The sequence below is a fragment of the Diorhabda sublineata genome, chromosome 8 (genome assembly GCF_026230105.1).
Source record: "Diorhabda sublineata isolate icDioSubl1.1 chromosome 8, icDioSubl1.1, whole genome shotgun sequence".
NCBI classification, from domain to species: Eukaryota; Metazoa; Arthropoda; class Insecta; order Coleoptera; family Chrysomelidae; genus Diorhabda; species Diorhabda sublineata.
Window position 1 is genome coordinate 4,490,112 of NC_079481.1, and position 25,189 is coordinate 4,515,300.

The following is a 25,189-nucleotide window of genomic DNA, read 5'->3' on the forward strand; positions in this document are numbered from 1 at the left end:
ATGCTGAGTGAGACTCACTTGTTAGATCGGGTTAAAGAATCTAGAGTTCTATCAAGCTCTCAACAAAATCCCTATATTGAGAGTAAAAATAAAACCAGCAGTTTCGAATAATTGTTTTCTTCAAATTCAACCTTTCATGAAAACTCGACTGAAAAAATACAGAACAATTTTCTAAATGGAAAAAAGGACGAAAAAGATGCTGAAATGCAAAATGATTTCGCATTAACTGAGAGTGAAAGTAACATAACTAATTTAATATTAAAGAAAGCTCCAGCTTGAAGTACAGAACACTATGAAAAGATGGTTACCAGCACCAACACATTTAAATAACAACAAATGAATCTATTTCGAGCAACTTCCACGAGAGGTTATATTTCGGAGCAGATTCTTCTTCCTTTGAGGCAGAGCGCACTTTTTCAGCATCAGCATATTTATGCAATAAGCTAAGGAGACAACTTGAAGACGAAACATTGGATGCATCTCTATTTCTAAGATTTCTTTTTCCTCATCCAAAGAATTTATACCTACTCATTCCAATTACCGAAAGTTAGGTTACGTATTAATCTCTGTGGAGTAATTCATTTCTTATATATCATATCTTTTTTTCAAACAATTTACTTATTAGGTAATATATTCTTGTTTTTATATTAATTTTGGAATAGGAATGCATTATGAAGTTTTGTTTATCATAAAACTTTATTGATTTAGCTCAAAAACAATCAATTATTTTACAAAATTACAGATTTTCTTGTAGAACAATGATTTTTAATTCTTGTTTATAATTTCATATGCCTGTATGGAGTTTTTCCTGAATAAAGAAAACTTCCGAGATTGCTTCTTTTGGGATCAATTTTTTAATCATTCCTCGTATATATTGTCAATGAAAAATGAAGTATCTTTATCAGTTGATAATGTATAATAACGGTAAATCTCAACTTAGATTAGTAGGATCTTTCTTAACACGAAAACAAAATAGAAATTAAGGTAATTAAAAGAAATGTTATGTCGAACTCCTCGTTTCATCGATAAATTATTGAATCGAACCCCATCATTTATATTCCGACTCCCTAATCATAGTAGGCCTCGTAATCCTCACAGGTGATCGCCCAGCTGGCATTTGCCACTCAGTATCTTTACAGATGTGATCGGTCTTAGTAGGCGCCGCGTGCCGAGATGATATTGAGAACGGCAATTTTTCGGGGAGTCGGAGTGCAAAGACTAATAGCAGTGAGCTTAGGCGCTTTTATCGTCGCGACGAGCGTCCTACAAGGAGCTTTCGGTAGGATGAGATCCTGGTATGGGCATCAGGAACCTCTAGTCGTCGCTAGGTGCGAAATTAGTTGTTGGAATGAAGACAACAGAAATGCTGTAAGATCATTTTTATTATTAATATTATTGACAAATTTCTGGAAAGTAAATTAAATAGCTTAACGAAGAATAAAAATTATTTTTAATTCGAATTCATATCGACCATATTTTTTTAAACTTTTGATAGGTGCACTGGCATTGAAAGGATAAATAATTATTTGATATTTGATACTTGAAATTTATGAAAATTGTTGTGTGTGATAATGAAAATTAAATATTATCCGGTTGAAATTCTGTAAAATTATAGATTATTCTATTTCAGTAGTCTGAAATGACAAAAACGAGGGGAAATATTAATTAAAAGAAAAAAATACTACAAGAAGTGGTATATATTTTACTAAATATTGTTTTTTATAATTATTTAAGTCAATTTATGTCAAAACCTTATATAGAATTATTGTTTTCCATAAAATATATTCCTCGTAAAATGTTTTTCTTCAACTTTTTTAACTTCAAATATCAAAAAAATACATAGTAAATATCATACTTTATAGAAAAATAAAATTAAGCTGCAGGCTCAAAAAAACGAAGTATAATGTATTACGAAAAAAAATATAAGATCTAACTTTTACGTAATTCTCTTGTAGAATTTGTATGATAGAATCTGATTTGAATTAAACAATAATACAGGTGTTTCTGGATTTGATGCAAAACATTCGGGAGTGAGTAGATGGCGTGAAAATAATGGTGTGACATAAAAATATTTCTCATTCATACGATCCCTCGTTTCTGAGTTATAGTCATTTGAAATTGCGAAATATATACAGACCACTTAGGTCCATAGCCTTATAATTTTTCTCCACTTCTTTCGGTCCCTTGCTTTTTCTCTGCAACTCTGGATTTTTCTCTCTCTAAGGTCTTTTTCCACCGTTTTCTTCGTCTACCTCTTTTTCTCGTGCCCTCTGGTATCTTCCATACAACTCGTTTCAAGATCCTGACTTCGTCCATTCGTTCTAAATGACTTACCCATTGTAATATTTTTGTCTTTATAAACGCGCTGGTTTGTGCCTTATTGAAAAGTGTATAGATTTCGTGGTTTGATCTTCTCTTCCATCCCAAGTCTGTCTGCTTTCCTGCAATATTATTCTTGATATTTCTCTCTCCCAAATATCCATTTTCTGTTTAGTTTTATTCGTCATTATTCACAGGCGTATGTCAGGGTGGGTCTCAACATTGTCTTATAAATTCGATCTTTGCTAGATCTCGATATCTCTTTTGATATTACTATTCTTCTAGGACTTCCTGCAGAGCTGTTACTTTTGGCAATTCTTAGTTAGATTTCCTTTTCTTCTTGGCATTTATTATCTAGTAGTACACCCAAATACATGAAATTTTTTAGTTCCTCGAATTCTATTAGCGTTCCATTCAGTTTCTTGCTATCAACGCCACATCATTGGCATAAGCTAAGCATTGGTGACTTCTGTTAAATATCAATTGGTTCTTCTTATTATGCCTTCCGAACTAGATTAAATAGTATCGTTGATAGGTGGTCTTAATGTCTTAATCTTTGTTGTGTTTTGAAAGGTTCACTTTTCTTGCTATTAATTTTTATTATTTTGGTTGTGTCCTCTAATGTCGAATTAGTTTGTTTGGTATAGTAATATTTGGATTGACTTTTTTCTGTTCAGATCATAAGCTCTATTGAAATCAATAAAAAGATCTGTGTTCGTATCTCATATTCGTAACAATTAGTAATCAGCTGTTTTATCATAAAAATTTGATCGCATTTTTTTCTACCTTTTCTAAACCCTCTTTTCACATCCATATTTTATTTTTTCTTATTATTTATCACTTCTTCAACTTCTTCCCTGTTCGGTAGGGCTGTTAACTGAAATTCAACGTTTTATTGTTATTGAGGTAATATTGAGATATATGAGGGCTCAAAAATTGAGACAGTCATAGTCGATAAACCAATTGCTGTTTTGTGGTAACAATTGGAAAGTTTTGGAGCTCACTAGCCTCCACTAGCTCATCTGCTGCTTCTAAAAAGATAAATTTTGGAGGCAAATTTTCGGAATACATATGAAAAAATATGTTTTTTATATATTTAGGATACAGTTCTCAATTTTTTTTAGAAGAGGTAGTTTGAAGACAGCATAAGTCGGGCATATTCAACGATTAAATACAAATTTTCATACCAATCAACGGCGGCTGAAAAAATTGTGTTATTCCCCTGTTTCCATTGTTGGTTACTGGAGATTGTAACATGGAACATTAGGAAGAATACGAAGATCATTTCTTACAATGACTAGAAATAAATTTTTTTTTAAATTAATCACCTCCAGTTTTACTTTTTTGGCATTTACTTCATTCCATTGTGCGCTCATGGAATATTTTTATGAAGAATTCCGTTTGCTGATTAATTTTCTAGTGAGCAAAATACTATGAAGGATGGAAATATCGCTCTCTTCATCGTGCGGTACGTTTGAAATAAAAAAATGGCAATAATATTTACACAAATTAGAAAATAAATCATACATCACAATACAATTCTATTAAGATTTATACAAATCAAAGTCTCTTTTATAACTTCTAATCATTAGTTCTGTTGAAAATATGAAGAATTTCATTCGCAGTTAACGCATAATGTTGTATTACAGGAATGAAATCAAAAAGAATAACAAGAATAATATGAAGAGGCAGAAAATAGTATTAATAATGGACAGAGCTAAATACTAATACATAGATCAAATAAAGGAAATGAAATCAATAAGAGGTAGTGAAAAGGAAAAAGAAAATGAAAAACGGTGGTAGAAATTCCTATACGAGAAACTCGAACCGTACCATAGAATGTTATAGAGTGTAAGAGAATGAACACCAACAAAAAGAATACCCTTTAAATTCAAAACTACCCCAATAGTTTTCAGGTCTTATAATCGTACAAAAAGTCCTGGATTTTTTCTGAATTAATACCCAGATATCAGTGCCCTTCAACTAAGCAACTACCCCAGTAGTTTTCAGGTCTTAAAATCGTACGAAAGTCCTGGGTTTTTTCTGAATTAATGCCCAGATCTCAGTGCCCTTCAACTAAGCAACTACCACAGTAGTTTTCAGGTCTTAAAATCGTACAAAAGTCCTGGGTTTTTTCTGAATTAATGCCCAGATATCAGTGCCATTTAACTTAGCAACTACCCCAGTAGTTTTCAGGTCTTATAATCGTACAAAAAGTCCTGGTTTTTTTCAGAATTAATGCCCAGATCTCAGTGCCCTTCAACTAAGCAACTACCCCAGTAGTTTTCAGGTCTTAAAATCGTATGAAAGTCCTGGGTTTTTTCTGAATTAATGCCCAGATCTCAGTGCCCTTCAACTAAGCAACTACCCCAGTAGTTTTCAGGTCTTAAAATCGTACGAAAGTCCTGGGTTTTTTCTGAATTAATGCCCAGATCTCAGTGCCCTTCAACTAAGCAACTACCACAGTAGTTTTCAGGTCTTAAAATCGTACAAAAGTCCTGGGTTTTTTCTGAATTAATGCCCAGATATCAGTGCCATTTAACTTAGCAACTACCCCAGTAGTTTTCAGGTCTTATAATCGTACAAAAAGTCCTGGTTTTTTTCAGAATTAATGCCCAGATCTCAGTGCCCTTCAACTAAACAACTACCCCAGTAGTTTTCAGGTCTTAAAATCGTACGAAAGTCCTGGGTTTTTTCTGAATTAATGCCCAGATCTCAGTGCCCTTCAACTAAGCAACTACCCCAGTAGTTTTCAGGTCTTAAAATCGTACGAAAGTCCTGGGTTTTTTCTGAATTAATGCCCAGATCTCAGTGCCCTTCAACTAAGCAACTACCACAGTAGTTTTCAGGTCTTAAAATCGTACAAAAGTCCTGGGTTTTTTCTGAATTAATGCCCAGATATCAGTGCCATTTAACTTAGCAACTACCCCAGTAGTTTTCAGGTCTTATAATCGTACAAAAAGTCCTGGTTTTTTTCAGAATTAATGCCCAGATCTCAGTGCCCTTCAACTAAGCAACTACCCCAGTAGTTTTCAGGTCTTAAAATCGTATGAAAGTCCTGGGTTTTTTCTGAATTAATGCCCAGATCTCAGTGCCCTTCAACTAAGCAACTACCCCAGTAGTTTTCAGGTCTTAAAATCGTACGAAAGTCCTGGGTTTTTTCTGAATTAATGCCCAGATCTCAGTGCCCTTCAACTAAGCAACTACCACAGTAGTTTTCAGGTCTTAAAATCGTACAAAAGTCCTGGGTTTTTTCTGAATTAATGCCCAGATCTCAGTGCCATTCAACTAAGCCCCTACCCCAGTAGTTTTCAGGTCTTAAAATCGTACGAAAGTCCTGGGTTTTTTCTGAATTAATGCCCAGATCTCAGTGCCCTTCAACTAAGCAACTACCCCAGTAGTTTTCAGGTCTTAAAATCGTATGAAAGTCCTGGGTTTTTTCTGAATTAATGCCCAGATCTCAGTGCCCTTCAACTAAGCAACTACCCCAGTAGTTTTCAGGTCTTAAAATCGTACGAAAGTCCTGGGTTTTTTCTGAATTAATGCCCAGATCTCAGTGCCCTTCAACTAAGCAACTACCACAGTAGTTTTCAGGTCTTAAAATCGTACAAAAGTCCTGGGTTTTTTCTGAATTAATACCCAGATCTCAGTGCCATTTAACTTAGCAACTACCCCAGTAGTTTTCAGGTCTTATAATCGTACAAAAAGTCCTGGTTTTTTTCAGAATTAATGCCCAGATCTCAGTGCCCTTCAACTAAGCAACTACCCCAGTAGTTTTCAGGTCTTAAAATCGTATGAAATTCCTGGGTTTTTTCTGAATTAATGCCCAGATCTCAGTGCCCTTCAACAAAGCCCCTACTCCAGTAGTTTTCAGGTCTTAAAATCGTACGAAAGTCCTGGGTTTTTTCTGAATTAATGCCCAGATCTCAGTGCCCTTCAACTAAGCAACTACTCCAGTAGTTTTCAGGTCTTAAAATCGTATGAAAGTCCTGGGTTTTTTCTGAATTAATGCCCAGATCTCAGTGCCCTTCAACTAAGCAACTACCCCAGTAGTTTTCAGGTCTTAAAATCGTACGAAAGTCCTGGGTTTTTTCTGAATTAATGCCCAGATCTCAGTGCCCTTCAACTAAGCAACTACCACAGTAGTTTTCAGGTCTTAAAATCGTACAAAAGTCCTGGGTTTTTTCTGAATTAATGCCCAGATATCAGTACCATTTAACTTAGCAACTACCCCAGTAGTTTTCAGGTCTTATAATCGTACAAAAAGTCCTGGTTTTTTTCAGAATTAATGCCCAGATCTCAGTGCCCTTCAACTAAACAACTACCCCAGTAGTTTTCAGGTCTTAAAATCGTACGAAAGTCCTGGGTTTTTTCTGAATTAATGCCCAGATCTCAGTGCCCTTCAACTAAGCAACTACCCCAGTAGTTTTCAGGTCTTAAAATCGTACGAAAGTCCTGGGTTTTTTCTGAATTAATGCCCAGATCTCAGTGCCCTTCAACTAAGCAACTACCACAGTAGTTTTCAGGTCTTAAAATCGTACAAAAGTCCTGGGTTTTTTCTGAATTAATGCCCAGATATCAGTGCCATTTAACTTAGCAACTACCCCAGTAGTTTTCAGGTCTTATAATCGTACAAAAAGTCCTGGTTTTTTTCAGAATTAATGCCCAGATCTCAGTGCCCTTCAACTAAGCAACTACCCCAGTAGTTTTCAGGTCTTAAAATCGTATGAAAGTCCTGGGTTTTTTCTGAATTAATGCCCAGATCTCAGTGCCCTTCAACTAAGCAACTACCCCAGTAGTTTTCAGGTCTTAAAATCGTACGAAAGTCCTGGGTTTTTTCTGAATTAATGCCCAGATCTCAGTGCCCTTCAACTAAGCAACTACCACAGTAGTTTTCAGGTCTTAAAATCGTACAAAAGTCCTGGTTTTTTTCTGAATTAATGCCCAGATATCAGTGCCATTTAACTTAGCAACTACCCCAGTAGTTTTCAGGTCTTATAATCGTACAAAAAGTCCTGGTTTTTTTCAGAATTAATGCCCAGATCTCAGTGCCCTTCAACTAAGCAACTACCCCAGTAGTTTTCAGGTCTTAAAATCGTATGAAAGTCCTGGGTTTTTTCTGAATCAATGCCCAGATCTCAGTGCCCTTCAACAAAGCCCCTACTCCAGTAGTTTTCAGGTCTTAAAATCGTACGAAAGTCCTGGGTTTTTTCTGAATTAATGCCCAGATCTCAGTGCCCTTCAACTAAGCAACTACCCCAGTAGTTTTCAGGTCTTAAAATCGTACGAAAGTCCTGGGTTTTTTCTGAATTAATGCCCAGATCTCAGTGCCCTTCAACTAAGCAACTACCACAGTAGTTTTCAGGTCTTAAAATCGTACAAAAGTCCTGGGTTTTTTCTGAATTAATGCCCAGATATCAGTGCCATTTAACTTAGCAACTACCCCAGTAGTTTTCAGGTCTTATAATCGTACAAAAAGTCCTGGTTTTTTTCAGAATTAATGCCCAGATCTCAGTGCCCTTCAACTAAGCAACTACCCCAGTAGTTTTCAGGTCTTAAAATCGTATGAAAGTCCTGGGTTTTTTCTGAATTAATGCCCAGATCTCAGTGCCCTTCAACTAAGCAACTACCCCAGTAGTTTTCAGGTCTTAAAATCGTACGAAAGTCCTGGGTTTTTTCTGAATTAATGCCCAGATCTCAGTGCCCTTCAACTAAGCAACTACCACAGTAGTTTTCAGGTCTTAAAATCGTACAAAAGTCCTGGTTTTTTTCTGAATTAATGCCCAGATATCAGTGCCATTTAACTTAGCAACTACCCCAGTAGTTTTCAGGTCTTATAATCGTACAAAAAGTCCTGGTTTTTTTCAGAATTAATGCCCAGATCTCAGTGCCCTTCAACTAAGCAACTACCCCAGTAGTTTTCAGGTCTTAAAATCGTATGAAAGTCCTGGGTTTTTTCTGAATCAATGCCCAGATCTCAGTGCCCTTCAACAAAGCCCCTACTCCAGTAGTTTTCAGGTCTTAAAATCGTACGAAAGTCCTGGGTTTTTTCTGAATTAATACCCAGATCTCAGTGCCCTTCAACTAAGCAACTTCCCAGTAGTTTTCAGGTCTGATAATCGTACAAAAAGTCCTGGGTTTTTTCTGAATTAATACCCAGATCTCAGTGCCCTTCAACTAAGCAACTACCCCAGTAGTTTTCAGGTCTTAAAATCGTATGAAAGTCCTGGGTTTTTTCTGAATTAATGCCCAGATCTCAGTGCCCTTCAACAAAGCCCCTACCCCAGTGGTTTTCAGGTCTTAAAATCGTACGAAAGTCCTGGGTTTTTTCTGAATTAATGCCCAGATCTCAGTGCCCTTCAACTAAGCAACTACCCCAGTAGTTTTCAGGTCTTAAAATCGTACGAAAGTCCTGGGTTTTTTCTGAATTAATGCCCAGATCTCAGTGCCCTTCAACTAAGCAACTACCACAGTAGTTTTCAGGTCTTAAAATCGTACAAAAGTCCTGGTTTTTTTCTGAATTAATGCCCAGATATCAGTGCCATTTAACTTAGCAACTACCCCAGTAGTTTTCAGGTCTTATAATCGTACAAAAAGTCCTGGTTTTTTTCAGAATTAATGCCCAGATCTCAGTGCCCTTCAACTAAGCAACTACCCCAGTAGTTTTCAGGTCTTAAAATCGTATGAAAGTCCTGGGTTTTTTCTGAATTAATACCCAGATCTCAGTGCCCTTCAACTAAGCAACTACCCCAGTAGTTTTCAGGTCTTAAAATCGTATGAAAGTCCTGGGTTTTTTCTGAATTAATGCCCAGATCTCAGTGCCCTTCAACAAAGCCCCTACCCCAGTGGTTTTCAGGTCTTAAAATCGTACGAAAGTCCTGGGTTTTTTCTGAATTAATGCCCAGATCTCAGTGCCCTTCAACTAAGCAACTACCCCAGTAGTTTTCAGGTCTTAAAATCGTACGAAAGTCCTGGGTTTTTTCTGAATTAATGCCCAGATCTCAGTGCCCTTCAACTAAGCAACTACCACAGTAGTTTTCAGGTCTTAAAATCGTACAAAAGTCCTGGGTTTTTTCTGAATTAATGCCCAGATATCAGTGCCATTTAACTTAGCAACTACCCCAGTAGTTTTCAGGTCTTATAATCGTACAAAAAGTCCTGGTTTTTTTCAGAATTAATGCCCAGATCTCAGTGCCCTTCAACTAAGCAACTACCCCAGTAGTTTTCAGGTCTTAAAATCGTACGAAAGTCCTGGGTTTTTTCTGAATTAATGCCCAGATCTCAGTGCCCTTCAACTAAGCAACTACCACAGTAGTTTTCAGGTCTTAAAATCGTACAAAAGTCCTGGGTTTTTTCTGAATTAATGCCCAGATCTCAGTGCCCTTCAACTAAGCAACTACCACAGTAGTTTTCAGGTCTTAAAATCGTACAAAAGTCCTGGGTTTTTTCTGAATTAATGCCCAGATCTCAGTGCCATTCAACTAAGCCCCTACCCCAGTAGTTTTCAGGTCTTAAAATCGTACGAAAGTCCTGGGTTTTTTCTGAATTAATGCCCAGATCTCAGTGCCATTCAACTAAGCAACTACCCCAGTAGTTTTCAGGTCTTAAAATCGTACGAAAGTCCTAGGTTTTTTCTGAATTAATGCCCAGATATCAGTGCCCTTCAACTTAGCAACTACCCCAGTAGTTTTCAGGTCTTAAAATCGTACGAAAGTTCTGGGTTTTTTCTGAATTAATACCCAGATCTCAGTGCCCTTCAACTAAGCAACTCCCCAGTAGTTTTCAGGTCTTAAAATTGTACGAAAGTCCTGGGTTTTTTCTGAATTAATACCCAGATCTCAGTGCCCTTCAACTAAGCAACTACCACAGTAGGTTTCAGGTCTTAAAATCGTAGGAAAGTCCTGGGTTTTTTCTGAATTAATGCCCAGATCTCAGTGCCATTCAACTAAGCCCCTACCCCAGTAGTTTTCAGGTCTTAAAATCGTACGAAAGTCCTGCGTTTTTTCTGAATTAATGCCCAGATCTCAGTGCCATTCAACTAAGCAACTACCCCAGTAGTTTTCAGATCTTAAAATCGTACGAAAGTCCTGGGTTTTTTCTGAATTAATGCCCAGATCTCAGTGCCCTTCAACTAAGCAGCCGCGGTTATATTTGTGCTTAACAACTAAATCTTATCAATTTGTACGTTAATAACTGGACCACCAATCTCCTCGCGTGCATGTTACCTCAACGACAATTTTTCGCGCAAAACTATAACTGAGAAAAAACAGTTTTATTAATAAATAATTTCAATAGTATTGATTGCCGGTAAACTATAGTTTTAGATGAAAGCATGCACCGTTAGTGATAACGTGTAAACACACTCAAGTGTGACACGTTCATAGCTATCGTTTTGAGCAAATCTAATAATAAAAAAATAATAATAATAAAAAAACGTCAATATAGGGAAAAACGAAGTTACATGGTTTGCCAATCAAGCCGCGATATACATCCCAAAAAATATCTATATTATTTAACCGAAGCTAAGTCCCCTCCCTTTTTTTGAGATATTTCGAAAAAAGATATTTTCACGGTAGTGTTCATTTATTTTTTACCTTGCAAATTAAATTCAATATTTTCTCACTATTTATCACTAAAATATATGCTTTTATTATATTATTGAAAGGCTTAAAAATTTGCCGTTTGGATAGCAATTTGATTTTTGATTTTATCGGGATACATCTTTAAATGAACTAAACCTTATATAGTGTTAGAACAAAATTACTATTAAAATAAAACTCTGGTATGATAGCGAATATTTCAGCCATAATTTTAGCGGTAATTTTACTTTAAATAGAAGGTATCCTCCTCATCAACGTTTAGCTGCTGAAAAAAGTTAAACAACTTTTCAAGAGTATAGGCGAATAAGTATACATTAGATTATAATTCAAAAGCTGTACTCAAGAATCTTGAGAGTATTTATTTTGTGAAACTTCCACATACTTTGTAGAAAATTATAATTTACGCTGATGAGGGCGCCACTGTTAACGTGATGCTTTCATTGTTGTTTGATTACATATTGCTGTTCTGGAGCTCAACATAATATGTAAATTTCAAATTGTTGCAAATAACTATTTTCAAATAAAAATGATGTAAAGAGAGACATATCGATAATGACTGGCGGCTTTATAATTGAAGACGAAGACAAAGAAGAATATTTTTATTCTTCGTTATTGGCCAGTGTATATTACTCATACTCCTTGTAGTTCAAATAACTAATTATTGTGGATGATTAGAATACGAAATGGACAATTATTTGGTGACCTGGTATTATTCTAATTTGGAATGAAGATTAGTAATAACTCGTTGAGTCCGTTGCCTTCGATAGTGATACTATTTTTGACCTGATGTTCATTTTCAATTGCATTAAGTGCGTCGGATTTGTCTTATAAACCTTATTTTCAAGGCATTCCTATACGGAGATCGGAACTCCGGTTCATTGTTGTATATTTGTCCAAATGACCACTGGTTTCATTTTGTTTTACCATATTTAACCGAACGTTAACCAAAATATTAAACTACACATGAATAAGATTAAATGGAAGACTATGACAGACTTCCCATTGATTCATTTGGGCTGCTAGAGTTTCTTCACGACCCAAGAGAAAACTTATTTACATTAAAAGTGTTGTTGAGTCTGCTGGATTGCAAATTGAATCACCTTATCAATTTAATGAACATTTCATTTCAAAATGGCACTTTTTCAAATTGTCTTTAAACGACAATAATTGTACCTCTGCATAAAGGCTATGATAAAGATTAAACATCGAACTATCGCCCAATCGCACCCAATACTTACTAATACAGTTTAGAATTTTATATAACAAATACATTAATGATGCCATATCATCCCTCCTAAATAGCGTTTCTTTCAGCCCATACCAGCTTCAAGACACTGCAACAATTTTCTATAATTATTCCAAATATAAGAAACAAAATAAAGCTAGTACTGAGCCTTGAGGCATCCCAAATTTTATTGGCTTGCAAGAAGACATCGTTGTATCAACCCTTACAAGCTGAATTGTAGTTCTGCAATTTGTTAATTAAAATTTTATGATTTACAGAGTCGAAAGCTATGGAAAACTCATAGAAAGTTGAAACGAAATGTCCATTAAATTGACGTCTCCTTGCGGATGATGCCAGTTTCTCTTGGTGCAACCCTTATGTCAAAGCACTTCATAGCACCATATCTAACGACCTAACCACCCTTAAATAATAGTGCAATTTTAATATTTGTCTAAAACTAAAGTTTTATCAGATTATAATACGTTGCAATCTTTTGACGTTGTTTAATCTGTAAAATTCTCAGAGGTTGTTGTAGACAACTCTTTGAAAGTTTATCGCCACTTTTTACGGAACATTAAGCTCTGCCAGTTTTGCGATAAGATCAATTTCAACTTCTCAAGTTCTATCACAGTTTATTATGCCCTTTTTGAGTAGTATGCCTTTCTCTTCTGGAGCATGTCTTGTATGACTGAATTTGAGCGAATTTCACACTACAAAAGCTGTTAGATATGTACCCAGACTAATCAGTAAGATTCACTACTGAGACTTTTCCAGAAGATTCAAAGTATTCCTTATTATATCTTTGAATCCTATGCCTCATGCGTAAGCGCGAGTCTCCTACTTTAGAAATGTACATCTATCCACGGAACAAGATCTTTATGTACCTACTCCACGTTCAGAATAAGTTGAGGGCTCTATACTTCACAATGCAAAAAAATCCACAATCATTTGCCAATTGAAATCAAATCTATAACATTTTTCCCACGTTTCGTAATAATTTGAAGGCACATGTGCTGGAAAGTGCCTTCTACTTTATAAACGATTTTTATTCTAATACTAATATTTACTTCTAATATTAATTTGTAATACAAATCATTACATATTTCAGGATTGCCGAGTAATCAAATTATTTATCTGGTTTATTTTTGACATTGTATACATGTAATGTATATACTTATATAATTATAAAAATTTTAATATGCTTACATTTTAAAAATTAATATCATTACTCATCGTAGTTTTCATCTGTATACTTTATATTTAGATTTGGTTTTCATTTTGTGTTTGTTCAGTAATTATTCACAAGCTCTTATCTAAAAATTGTAAACAATTTTCTGACAACAAAGCATTTCTTTTGCTTTCTCTCGCACTCTAATGTGTATGGACTTAACTCTTGCAAAGCAAGGACTCTTTAGATCTATTGAATATTTCAACCTGACTAAGATCAATCTACGAATACTAACAGGAGTTCTATCGGGGCATTGTCCCTCAACAAACACCTGAAGACGCTAGCAAATTCTGGTGCACGGAGGACGAAACGTCTATTCACATTCTTTCGAAGTGTGAAAGACTAAGAAAGAGCACTACAACAAGGTGTGTATGAAATAGAAGACGAAGATCTCTTGCAATTGAAGCCATCCCGCATCTTAATTTTTTTAAAAGGAGTGGGATTGATGGATCAGCTGTGAGCACTGGGTTCTGAAGTATCGCAGCAAGAAAGGGGGACATAATAGATCCTTTGGGTCGCAGTGTATACTAGACCCCAAATCCATACATACATACATAACTCGTGCAGCTTGCTGGTTACTTAGAACGACATTTTACCTCTAATCCAAATGACCGACAACAGAAAATAATTCAAACCTAGCTGAGCCTGAACTTTTATTTTGTTTTATTTTCTCAAACTAATCAGTTTAACTCCACCCGTGGTAGATGGCAGACACAAACACTGAGCAAACGCTGCTCCAAAGAAGAATCGATACCAAAAAATCACCCCAACCCCAGTCCTGTAAAGGAAAATTTTTCTTACATCAGGGTATGCTCCCTTTGTAAACAGTTTATATTTGGATTTATAAAACGTCTTTATTTATCCATATATAAAATCAGAAAATTTTTTAACTTCTCTTTTTAATTTTCTAATCTTCTCTAAATATTGAATTTTCCAAAAGACGATTCCATCTTTTTGTATAAGCGCGGGATTTTTCAATTATTTTTCTTCCAAACGAAGTCCGATTCATGTAAAGTTTGATAGAGTGAGGTTAAACCAATTTTATTTTTCAGTTGTTTAATATCACTATACAAAATTACTGCTTAGAACCTAATTTTTTTTTAACCGTTTCCATTGACCGATATGATGTTATGGGTAATGTATTTCTTCGTTCCGAAGTGAGGTATTGACGTCCGTCTATAAATAGGATAAGACATCCTAGACAAAACAAAAACTTTAGTTTTTGTTATACGTGACACACTTGGTTGATGTCGAACACATAATATTCAACAATATTAGTGTAAGGCCTATTCAAATGGAAATGCGTGAATGAGTAGACATTTATTGTGCTTTAAAAGTGACTGAATAACTTTTAATAATTTAAGATTAATGCCGTTTAGATCGTTTATTATCCTGTATGAATCATATTGATACTACTCATGTTATAATTACGTATACATCTCATTCATAAATCATAATTTAGATGATTGTTGTTATTTGGATACGAGGAGGATCAATAAAATTCGACATCCAACGAACTACTGTTGAATGAATTCTTCGTATACTTTATATAATTTATAACGATAAATTAAATCGGCGGAAAATAAGAGTTTCAACAAACTCTACAATCGAATATTTCAAGACAACCCGAAATATTTGTTCGCGGGTCACTTTAGAATCGTTTGGTAACAAATTTAGGATTGATGTAATGCGTATGCTTCATTACGAATCTATTCAGGATGCTGATGGACATAATCAATAATTAAAGGAATTGATGTGACCCACACATACGGTTACTACAGATTTAGACGTAAGCTAAGCGCGATCAATAATTTGGCAAGTGCTTAGCTATCTGTCCTTAATATGATTCGAAATTACACCCGCGAACAAAGCTTTATAGCTGTCGCACAAGATTATGTGAGTTATGTCCCTGTTGCTCTTTCGGCTTTACGAAGAGGGTCCCAGAAGTACCTGCTTAAAAAAATACTACGTTATTAGAAAGTACATAATATATACATCATATATTCGCAATTTGAAAAGGCCACATTGTCTAGTACTTGGTTTCTATCCATCAATGGTGAACGTGGATTTGTAAACATGGAAAAAATTGGTCATCGCTATGTCGTACAAGATTTTCATTTGAATGGCTTTAGCCCAACCAATATAAAAGCTTTACTAGATTCTCCTCAATCTAAGATTGCTACTTCGTTATCGATAGTAAAAGATTGAGAAGCAGAGTTTAAACGAAGCTGTAAGACCTTCAAAGACTAGGATCGCAGTGGTCGACCAAATAATCTGAATTTGTATTTGGTAACTTTTCAATAACATTCCCCTAAATTCTTCCAAAACTCTAAAAAGTTTCAATAAATTCTTCTTATCAAAGAGAGTTTTTTGGGTGTTTTTACAGTTTATCTCTAGTCTAACCTAGTGTACGTTATCGATAGCTTAGTGACTAAACTATCAATTTGTAGTGAATTTTACTGGATAAGAATTTTTGTTGTTTAAATTTTCTCTTGAATCCGTGACCAATATTCCGATCCAAAATATACAATCTCTTGAAAACCCCGTAAATTTTGTTGGTATGAAACATGATCCGTTATATATACCGGGTGTGTTCGGTCAATTTGCAGTAAAAAAAACGAATAGTGAGCCGACGGCTGGGAATAAGGATTAGACAAATAAAATAATTTATAAAGATTTATCGAGCAGTGACGGCATAAAATTACTTAAGAAGGATATACATTGCGGAACTTGGATCCAGTCTTTCCATTTATATCTTGACCAGTTGGTAAATAAACAACAAAGTCATATTGACCATAGGAAAGTTTATAAAATGTCTGTGTTAGTAATTTGAGACAGATGGCCGAGATTGTATCATCTTGTTAAAAAACCAGTGGTACTTATCGCTGTATTATTTATTATCGTGTAAGTACCGCGTTCAGTTACAGAGAGAATCAAAGAAATCGGCAACAGATTTAGCTAAGACTGCGCCCTAATCTCCAATACTTCCTTTGTTAATGTTTCCTTTTGTTACATAACTTTTTATCATCATATATATTGATTTTTGTCGAATTTACATGAAGACCATGTCCTAAAAGTAGCCATGTTGACATATTACACTTTTCATCTACAACTACGAGGGTTGTCCAAATAATAGTTGCTATCTTTCTCATCAAAATAGACGTTTAAATGTGCGATAAATTCTTGTTCATTTTGATGCACCATGCAACCGCGTTTGAATTCAGCTGCTCAAAATTTTATGGTCCAAAACAATGGTGTATAGTCTTGGTAAACAGTATCCCAATAAATAGTGAGAATGCTAATAATGGAACTATGGAAACTATGTAATTAGAGCGCGAGCTGCTGATGGTTCAGATAAAATCTCTTATAAGTAGAACGTTGGTTATAGATTTTATATTCATTAACTAAAGTTTGGTTATTTATAATACAATTGCATCTAAAATGTTAAAATATCAAATATCTGTTTTATTTGAATGCGAAATCTGGATACTGAAAATAAGAATTATTAGCACTCACGTTGTGGTACTACCGATATGAACTGTAAGTTTCGTTAGATGGCACACGTTATTCACTGTGACATACAAGACCGCTGAATGTCCAAACCTTCCTCTTCTAAAATACGATTAAAGAAAGATACATTAAAAAACGAGCTTTCTACCACCCTTATCTCATCGCTGCTCACTTCCCATACTACTCGATATATTCAGTGGAAGTGAACGACCATCTTCTTTATTTCTCTTTTCTTCTGATATACCATTCTCGTTGTTTATCTGTTTTAGGTGGCCTCTAGAAGGAGTGAATTCTTAACTGACTCATTAATTATAGAATTCGAAGAGTAGATCTAACTTCCCAAGCTATCTGTACTTGAGATCTTAACAACCTTCTCTAATAGGACCGTAAGAGACTGGTCCTTCTTTCTTGGTTCGGTTCTTTCTTCTCTCAGTACTGATGTGAAGTTGTTGTTTTATTCGTGGATACTTGGCGTGATCTTTTTTGGTGGATGTCGGAGTAGGCTTTCAACTTTTGATATCTTTTACCGGTTTCCTGAATTGTTTTACTTATCTTCTTTAGGTTAAACTCTTGGCAGATCTGCTGAATCTTTATATTCCAAGCAACGTTCCCTGGTTGTCTCTGGATGATGTTCTCATGAACAAAGGTGTCACCTCATTATAAGTTACTTTCAACTCCGTGGATTAATTACGTTAGAGTCTATTAAGGATAGTGCAAAATTAAGAGTCCCCTCTCCATCATGTCCTGCACATATTCAACAGCTTCTCAAAAATCTCCGTTGAGGTGATCCGTTATCATATATAATAACTTTCCAAATCATTATTCCACGTGCACTTCGACATCAAATTCCAACAGTTCCAACTTGTATCAGATGACTCCTACCATTAATTTCCTTAACTTCTTCGACTTGTCCACTGGATAATCAACTTACAGTTAGTTGACCTAGTACCTTAGGTGTTTTCCTGTCCCGTGATGTCTTCTTGTATGTTTGTTGTTTTATTTTTGAAAGAATAACACTAATTTACTACTTAGGTTTCCACCGCGTTGATTATCTACATTGTATATCTCTCCGTTTGAGTGCGTCGTCGTCTTAGATAGACACTGTAAACAAAAAAAAAGTAAAAGAGCAAAAGGTTAATTCATCTTCTCAAAATAAGTAAACATCATTTTTAGAAGGAAGCCTAATGAGAAATATATCTGCAATAAATGTAGATGAGTTCATCCCTTATCAATATTCATTTTACTAGTTTTATCTGTGTTTATTACTTCGAGCTATTTTAAAAATTCAGTTGATTCATGGATGAACACTTGTACTTATATTTGAAAACAATAATTACTCATTCACGTTTCATCTATGTCTCATAATTTATCTACAAATTACGTTATGTTTGAATCTATTGAACACAACTCGCATATGCCATAGATCATTGTTATGTGTGTATTTCGATGCATATCAATAGATGACTGTTAATATTGTACTCATTTTGAATATGAATTCCCGAGTGAAAAAACTTTCACGATAGATTCGGGAGCAATATATTGATTAATACAAAGACGTAGTGATAAATAAATCGACTCATTAACACATAGCTGTCGCATAAGCCTGTTCGAAGATCCCAAATTTAAATGTTCTCTTCTACGATCACTTATATGTATATAAGATGTATTTAGATATTTAGATTAGACTAGATTATTTAGATAGAGTGTGTTCATAAAGAAAATTCTTCCTCATGGTGTTTCAGAGCATTGAAGTCTGTTTGGATGTCTACACTCACTGATTTTTTGTTGGAAAAGCTGTTGACAATATTTTATTCCTCAGTTCATCTCAATGTTTTAATAATCTCAGAGAGATTAGGTTGGGTGTAAGATTGTAAATTTACCTCGCTAATTGACCTATCGTGCACCCCGGAATATTCACCAGTCAAGAAGCAACGACTTTGCAAAGTTAGCTACTTGTCTACAGGTTATGCAACTCAACTCTTCTGGCTTTAAAAAGCACAAGTGTAGCTACCGTAGTCTTTGTTTATGGATTGTATCGTACTCAAAAAGCAGGTTTCCTTTAATTCCTCAAAGGAAAGACAAGCGTTTTCCGAAGTTCTTCAGATGATAGCTCTCAAAGAAATCCCGAGGTATTGCTGTTCACGTTCCTCCTTTCAATCCATTATTCTTGAAAAACTTTGAAAAAAAACAGTAATACTAATATGTGGTGATGCACTATTATGCTTGAACCAAACTAAAATAGTCACCAATTACATTTATCTTAACCGAAATATCATTTACGTTATTTTATGAACACACCATATATCGAAAAGTCCAGCTATCTAGCTAAACTATTACCTAAAATAAATTTTTCTCTGAATCTTGGAACAATGAAGCACGGGCAAATGTAGTAATTAAATAAAAAATCACAAGATGAAAATTTGAGAAAACACTAATAACATAATATAGATCTCAATTAGAGTAGGTATTCAAAATGTCCTCCGTTTTCACAAATTCACAAGCCTATCCTTTATTCTAAAGAATGCACTAGTCGTCTAAACAATTGGGAGTCAGCTATGAGGTTATTAAAGTAACGTTGAATTTTGTCTTTCAATTCTTGAGCGGATACTTTTTTCTTTAAGATATAACCAAACTTTGTAATACAAGGGATTAAGAGGAGGCCAATGAATCGGAGCTTCTGCATCTCTATCAATCCATCGATTCGGGAAATGGTTACTCAACCAATTACGACACCTATGAAAGAGCGGTGAAGCTCCATCGTGCATAAATACAGAGTTCTTCGCTCGTTCCTTTAGTGTTAAATCTTCTAATATCGGATCGCATAAGTTTTGCTCAAGAATCCTGATGCGTATCACCATTTAAATTTCTAGGTAGAATGTGGTTATCTATTAATTTGTTACCAAAAGTTGCTGCCCAAACATTATATTCCATTTGGGAGCGTAGAGTAATAAAGGCTCATCATAAATGCAAGTTGTATCTTTACATTTTTTATGTAAAATTAAATGATGTTTAAGTTCACTTGTAATTTTGCCTAATAAATCTTATATTGAAAAAGTTGAATATAACTTTTTTGAATACCACTTGGTACGAACCGTGTAACTAGCGTCCTCGATGAGATTCAGACATAAAAACAAATTCATTGGACGTATCAGCTTTCAAAACATATTCGTTATAGATTTCAATACAATGTTGCAAGTAGTTGTAGCAAAATCGTAAAAAATTGGTTGCTGAGCGAATCCCAACTATTTATCAGTTTCCTATATATCCTAATGACAGGATCACCTTTTTTTGAAACACCTTATATGTGCAGTAGATACTATTATCAAAGTAGACAACATTTACACAACAAAAAACAGGAGTGGCGAGTTTGAACATGAATATAATTTCTTCCAGTGGTTAAAAAATCAAAAGTACTAGAATATCAACTATAAATTCATGAAATGGAGTATAAAAACCAAAAAGAAAAAGATAAAGTTAGTTACAGATCTGCTCACTAAATAAAATTGCTCTATTCTTAGATTTAAAAGAACTGTCCTTTTGAGAGCATTATAAACTAGCAGTTGCATACGTGAAACTTGAAAAAACTGGAAAAGCGGAGATTTATGCTCAGGAATAGTTAACAAATTCTCATTTCTAACAAGTACTTTACGTATTATTTCACAAAATACAAATTTATTCTTCAAATGAACAGGTGTGTATTCAACAATTTCTTAAAAGACGCATGCAACATTCAATATTTTACACCAACTTAAAGCGTAATGTTTTGCCGGCCATACTTTCTTATTTTCAAGACAAATGTATTAAACAACACTAGATAGTACTAGAGATTCATAAAGTATTTTTCTCATCTTAAAATTGAGAATATACTCGTTTATATACAAAGGGTTCTTCTTTGCACAGCTTTCCTTTGATTATTGTTTCAACCTCAAGTCCACATCTATAATTAGTCCTGAGTCTTAAAAAATTGTTCCAATACCAACATGTGACTGCCCAACTATAATTCCAAATGTTATAACGAATTCACTTTATTTGCATTCAGATTTAGATTATGCTCTGTGGAATATTTAAAAAAACTCAATAGATCTCTATTCAGATGTGTAGCTACTATTTCGCCTGTATCAGATGAGATAAAATATGATCCATCACATCAAATGCCTTGAAGTGATCCAAGTAGACGGATATAACAGCCATCTTCTTATACAGCGCTATTATGTTGTATGATATCTATGCTGTACTACGTCCCATAATGACTCTTGACCAGTCCATAGAAAGCGGATTATTTCCACATAAAAAATAATTCATCTTGGTGTATACTGCTAGCTCGAGGACTTCTGAAACTACTAGCGTTGAGCTTATAGGATATAAACCTTGCATCTCAGTCTGATTATCCACTCTAGGTATTGGACAGACCAACGACCTCTTCCAGTAGTTAGGAAAGTAGCCAGTTTCTAAACATGAATTTCAGATGTTCTTGATTTAATCGTAGATGGTTTCAGAGGACTCCATAACAAAATAAAACATCTGACAATGGACGTATGTACTTGGAATTTGTTGAATACGCTCAGAAAGTACTTATCTATCTCATTGGCGTTCTGCAAATTCATATACAGTATGTTTTTTACATTAGTATGTTGTTTTATTCGGCTAGCGACTTTTTCTCAACATTCAGACTACTGTGAAATTTGTCGTTTTTTTATCGTTATGCAATGTATTATTTATTTTCAGTGTGTGAAGAACTGTCTCAACAGAGGATTGCCCAAACCTGGGAATTGCCCAGATAAAGATGCTCACTTCACACCGTTCCCTCAAATTTGCCAAAAGGATTCACAATGTAGCGAAATTACGAAATGCTGTCATTTCTGCTGCCAAACACCGACCAATTTGGATGTTGTTGAAGGTAAGTATTTAATTTCAAGTGTTTATATATTTAATAGAAGTTACTTAGGGCAGCTGAATTGGGAAGTGGCATAGCAAGCAGCGAAATAACTTACAGTCTAGAAATTTACTAATAAAATAGTATGACCCACATTTTACAGAAAATGATCGTTTCTAACTTTATGCGTGAGAAGCTGGATCATCATTATTTGCTAGCCAGTCAGTGTTTATATAGATTAATCTGAATGAAAGACTTTTATAAGTATGAAGACATAACTACGAGAAGACATCTTTGGTGAAGTCATTATAAAGTGGAGACACATCATCTTAGTCCAAAGGTCAACATATAGTAATAATATGTTTTCAGTTTTTGCCGTCAAGCTGGTCAATTACTCGTCTTATTTTTCTCTGCTACTACTACTGTTTACGTTGGAATATAGAGTAACTTCGGGTGATATGGTGAATCTAGTGAGATGTTGAACAGCTTTATTTTGGCTGAAAATAAGCAAATTTCGCGCAATTTGCATTACATTTTGCAACATCCATGACTTCTTATCTCTGTGGTAATCGTTTTATCTTTTAATTCCTGAATATTGGCAGGTTTTGTTTTATAAACGATGTTTTTAAGGGACCCCACAGGAACTAGTCTAAAGGATTCATGTCGGGCCTTCCAATCCATCTTCTTGGAAACACATTATTTAGGTATTGCCTCACCACACACGCATAGTGAGGTGAGACTCCATCTTGTTGTACTCAAATATTATCATTCCGGATGTTGTTATTGTATGAAAATTTCTAAAAATGCAGTTTTCTTGCACCCTTTGATTTGGATAAATATTTTACTGAACCAGTTTCTTTAAACTTTCTTACTAATTTACTGACAGTAGTTCCTGTTATGGGATTTCGATTAGGATATAAATTATTAAAGATATTGCACGTTTCTTGTTGACTTGTTGATCATATCTTGAGGATTTCCAAAAGTGAAAAATATACAAGGTGATCCATTTGAAATAACAAACAGATCTGACAACAACGTAAAAACTACCATAATACCGGCCATATCACAAGACCCTTGTAGACAAAAATTTGTTAATTGTGGCGTTCCAGACATAAAACTCACTATGTATATGAATAAAATGCATACTGCATGCATACATTTTGAAGAATTTACATAACACATAAGCTATCGACCGTTGTTTCACCAAACATTCACCCCGTATATAATATATAATGAGATGAGGTTTCATTTTGAAAAGTAATAGGCTTCATTTTCGAGCATAAATTTAAATTTCGAGATAACTGAGTATTTTAATTCGACTGATCGACTGTACAAGCAGACAATTAATTATATAGCATAAAAAAACTCGTTCAATTATCGGTAGATTTGACTAAAGTGATCAATATTATAATGAGGCCAATAATATTTTATTTGCTATAATGAAGCCTCCCGAACAGGTAAGATGCCTCGAAATATAGTCTTTCGATAATCATCAAGCAATTAATAAAAATTTACGGCACTATACTAATAATATGATTATACTCGATAAACACAATACTGCAGTAAAATCGACCATCAACATTGATAATGTAAAAGACCTAATTTGATTTAATCTTCATGTCCTTTGAGGATTATAATCCACCGACATGTACGCATAATAATTATATTTAGAATCGACTTATACGGGGTATTATGTTGACATTTTTTCTCCTCCCTATATTAAGAACAAAACATTTTATACCAAAAAAGTATACTTGACGACGGGTTGTTAATTTTGTGATATGAATATTGATACTACAATTATAAAAAGTGTTGATAGTATATACATTTTGCCATTTTAGACCAGATTTTGTAGTATATACAACCAATTTCGAATCTGGAACGACGGTTTGAGGTGTGGGTGGACACGACGGTGAGCTCTTGATCTGAATCTTCTTTACATTATATGTTTATATTGTCCTCTTCTTCCGAAGGAAATTCGTTGAAATCGTCCTCATATCCTTATCCTATTCATAGTAAATTTCTGATTCCGAGCTATCTGTATCCGGATTTTCAAATACCTCCTCATGGTTCCGGTGTGTCAACGGTTACTTTGGGTTAGGTTAGGTTAGCTAGAAGCTCAGTTGCCAGTTATATTTTGTTCTAAAAATATTGTAGTGTGGACCTTTGAGGACCCGCCATCGGCATTCAATGGATATCAGTACCAATAAAATAAATACAAATCGTCCTATGAGCTGGATATGTTGACGATTCCAAAAAGAATTACAGAGGTACTAGAAATATCATTTAGACTTTTCTAACCCCCAGCCAGGTAGTATTCAGCAAACACACAAATAATAATAAACTCGCATAATTCAGTCCCATTCAGTTTTTTGGTGATTCAAACTTTATAGTCTTACAAACAAATTTTTCCCTGCTTTTTTATTGTTATTCAAAATTCCGAAATCGTTGGTGATATACAAACCTAAAAAACCTAGTGTCCACTACTATTATCGTAGTAGCAAAATTATGGTAAAAAATATTAAACGATGTAGCCGCCTCAACGGCGTCCTTTTGTTGAAATAATAGTTAAAGTAACAGAATAATGTTATAATTGACTTTCCATATTGGAATTATACTGAGTGTTTATGATATGATTGTCTATTAAAAAGTAACGCAATCCTTGAGTGGCGGATCTATAGAGAGGGGGCTTTCGGGCCGAAGTTCCAGAAGCACGTAAAATATATTCATTAGCAAGACTTATCTAATTCCACTACTACTTCTTCATTTGAATGATATCTATTAACATTTTAATACTTTATTTGTTAGTTCCATTGAAATGAACGCGCACTTACCTTACAGGTAAATAAATTCTTTTCAAATAAGACAATTTTGTTTAATGTACCATAGGTGTAAATACCTCATTTCATAAATTAAAACAGATGCGCTTAATTATAGTCCTACTTGAGATAGGAAAAATTATTATTATACCTTGATAAGTTGCTACAACTGAATATTAAAGGTAAATAGACGAGTAAAATGTACTTAGGTGTAAGGAAGTTGGGCTTAAACAGGGTATCTCATTCGTCTGGAAAATGAAATTTCAAAGCAAAATCGTTACAGGTAAATAAATTCTTTTCAAATAAAACAAACGAAAAAAAAACATTCCAATTCCAAAGTATTTTTATAAATAATAATGGTAGTCGCACTCGTCTGAACTAGAGTCATCATTTGGTTGAATTATGTTGGGTTGAAAGGGGGCGATATCACATAATTATCTTCTTCTTTGATAACATGTTCAACACAGTTTTTCCAAAGCTCTTGGCGGTCTGCTCCTAGAACTTTCTTCGCGAGTTCTAAAACCCATTTACTCAGAAATTTATCAATAAATGAATCTCACCTAGCGGCGCCACTGCTTATCACAGGATACTTGGCAGGAATATTTCGAAGAAACT

General features: G+C 34.6%; 1 protein-coding gene across 1 annotated transcript in view; it reads left to right on the forward strand.

Moving 5' to 3' along the window:
• Positions 1 to 1,097: 1,097 nt before the first annotated feature.
• LOC130447466 (anosmin-1) overlaps positions 1,098 to 25,189 on the forward strand; it is a 51,056-nt gene continuing 26,964 nt past the window's right edge. The window contains exons 1-2 of the mRNA XM_056784297.1: positions 1,098 to 1,368; positions 21,608 to 21,779. Of these exons, the coding sequence (XP_056640275.1) occupies positions 1,174 to 1,368; positions 21,608 to 21,779 (367 nt within the window). The 5' untranslated portion in view covers positions 1,098 to 1,173. The remainder of the gene's footprint in view (positions 1,369 to 21,607; positions 21,780 to 25,189) is intronic.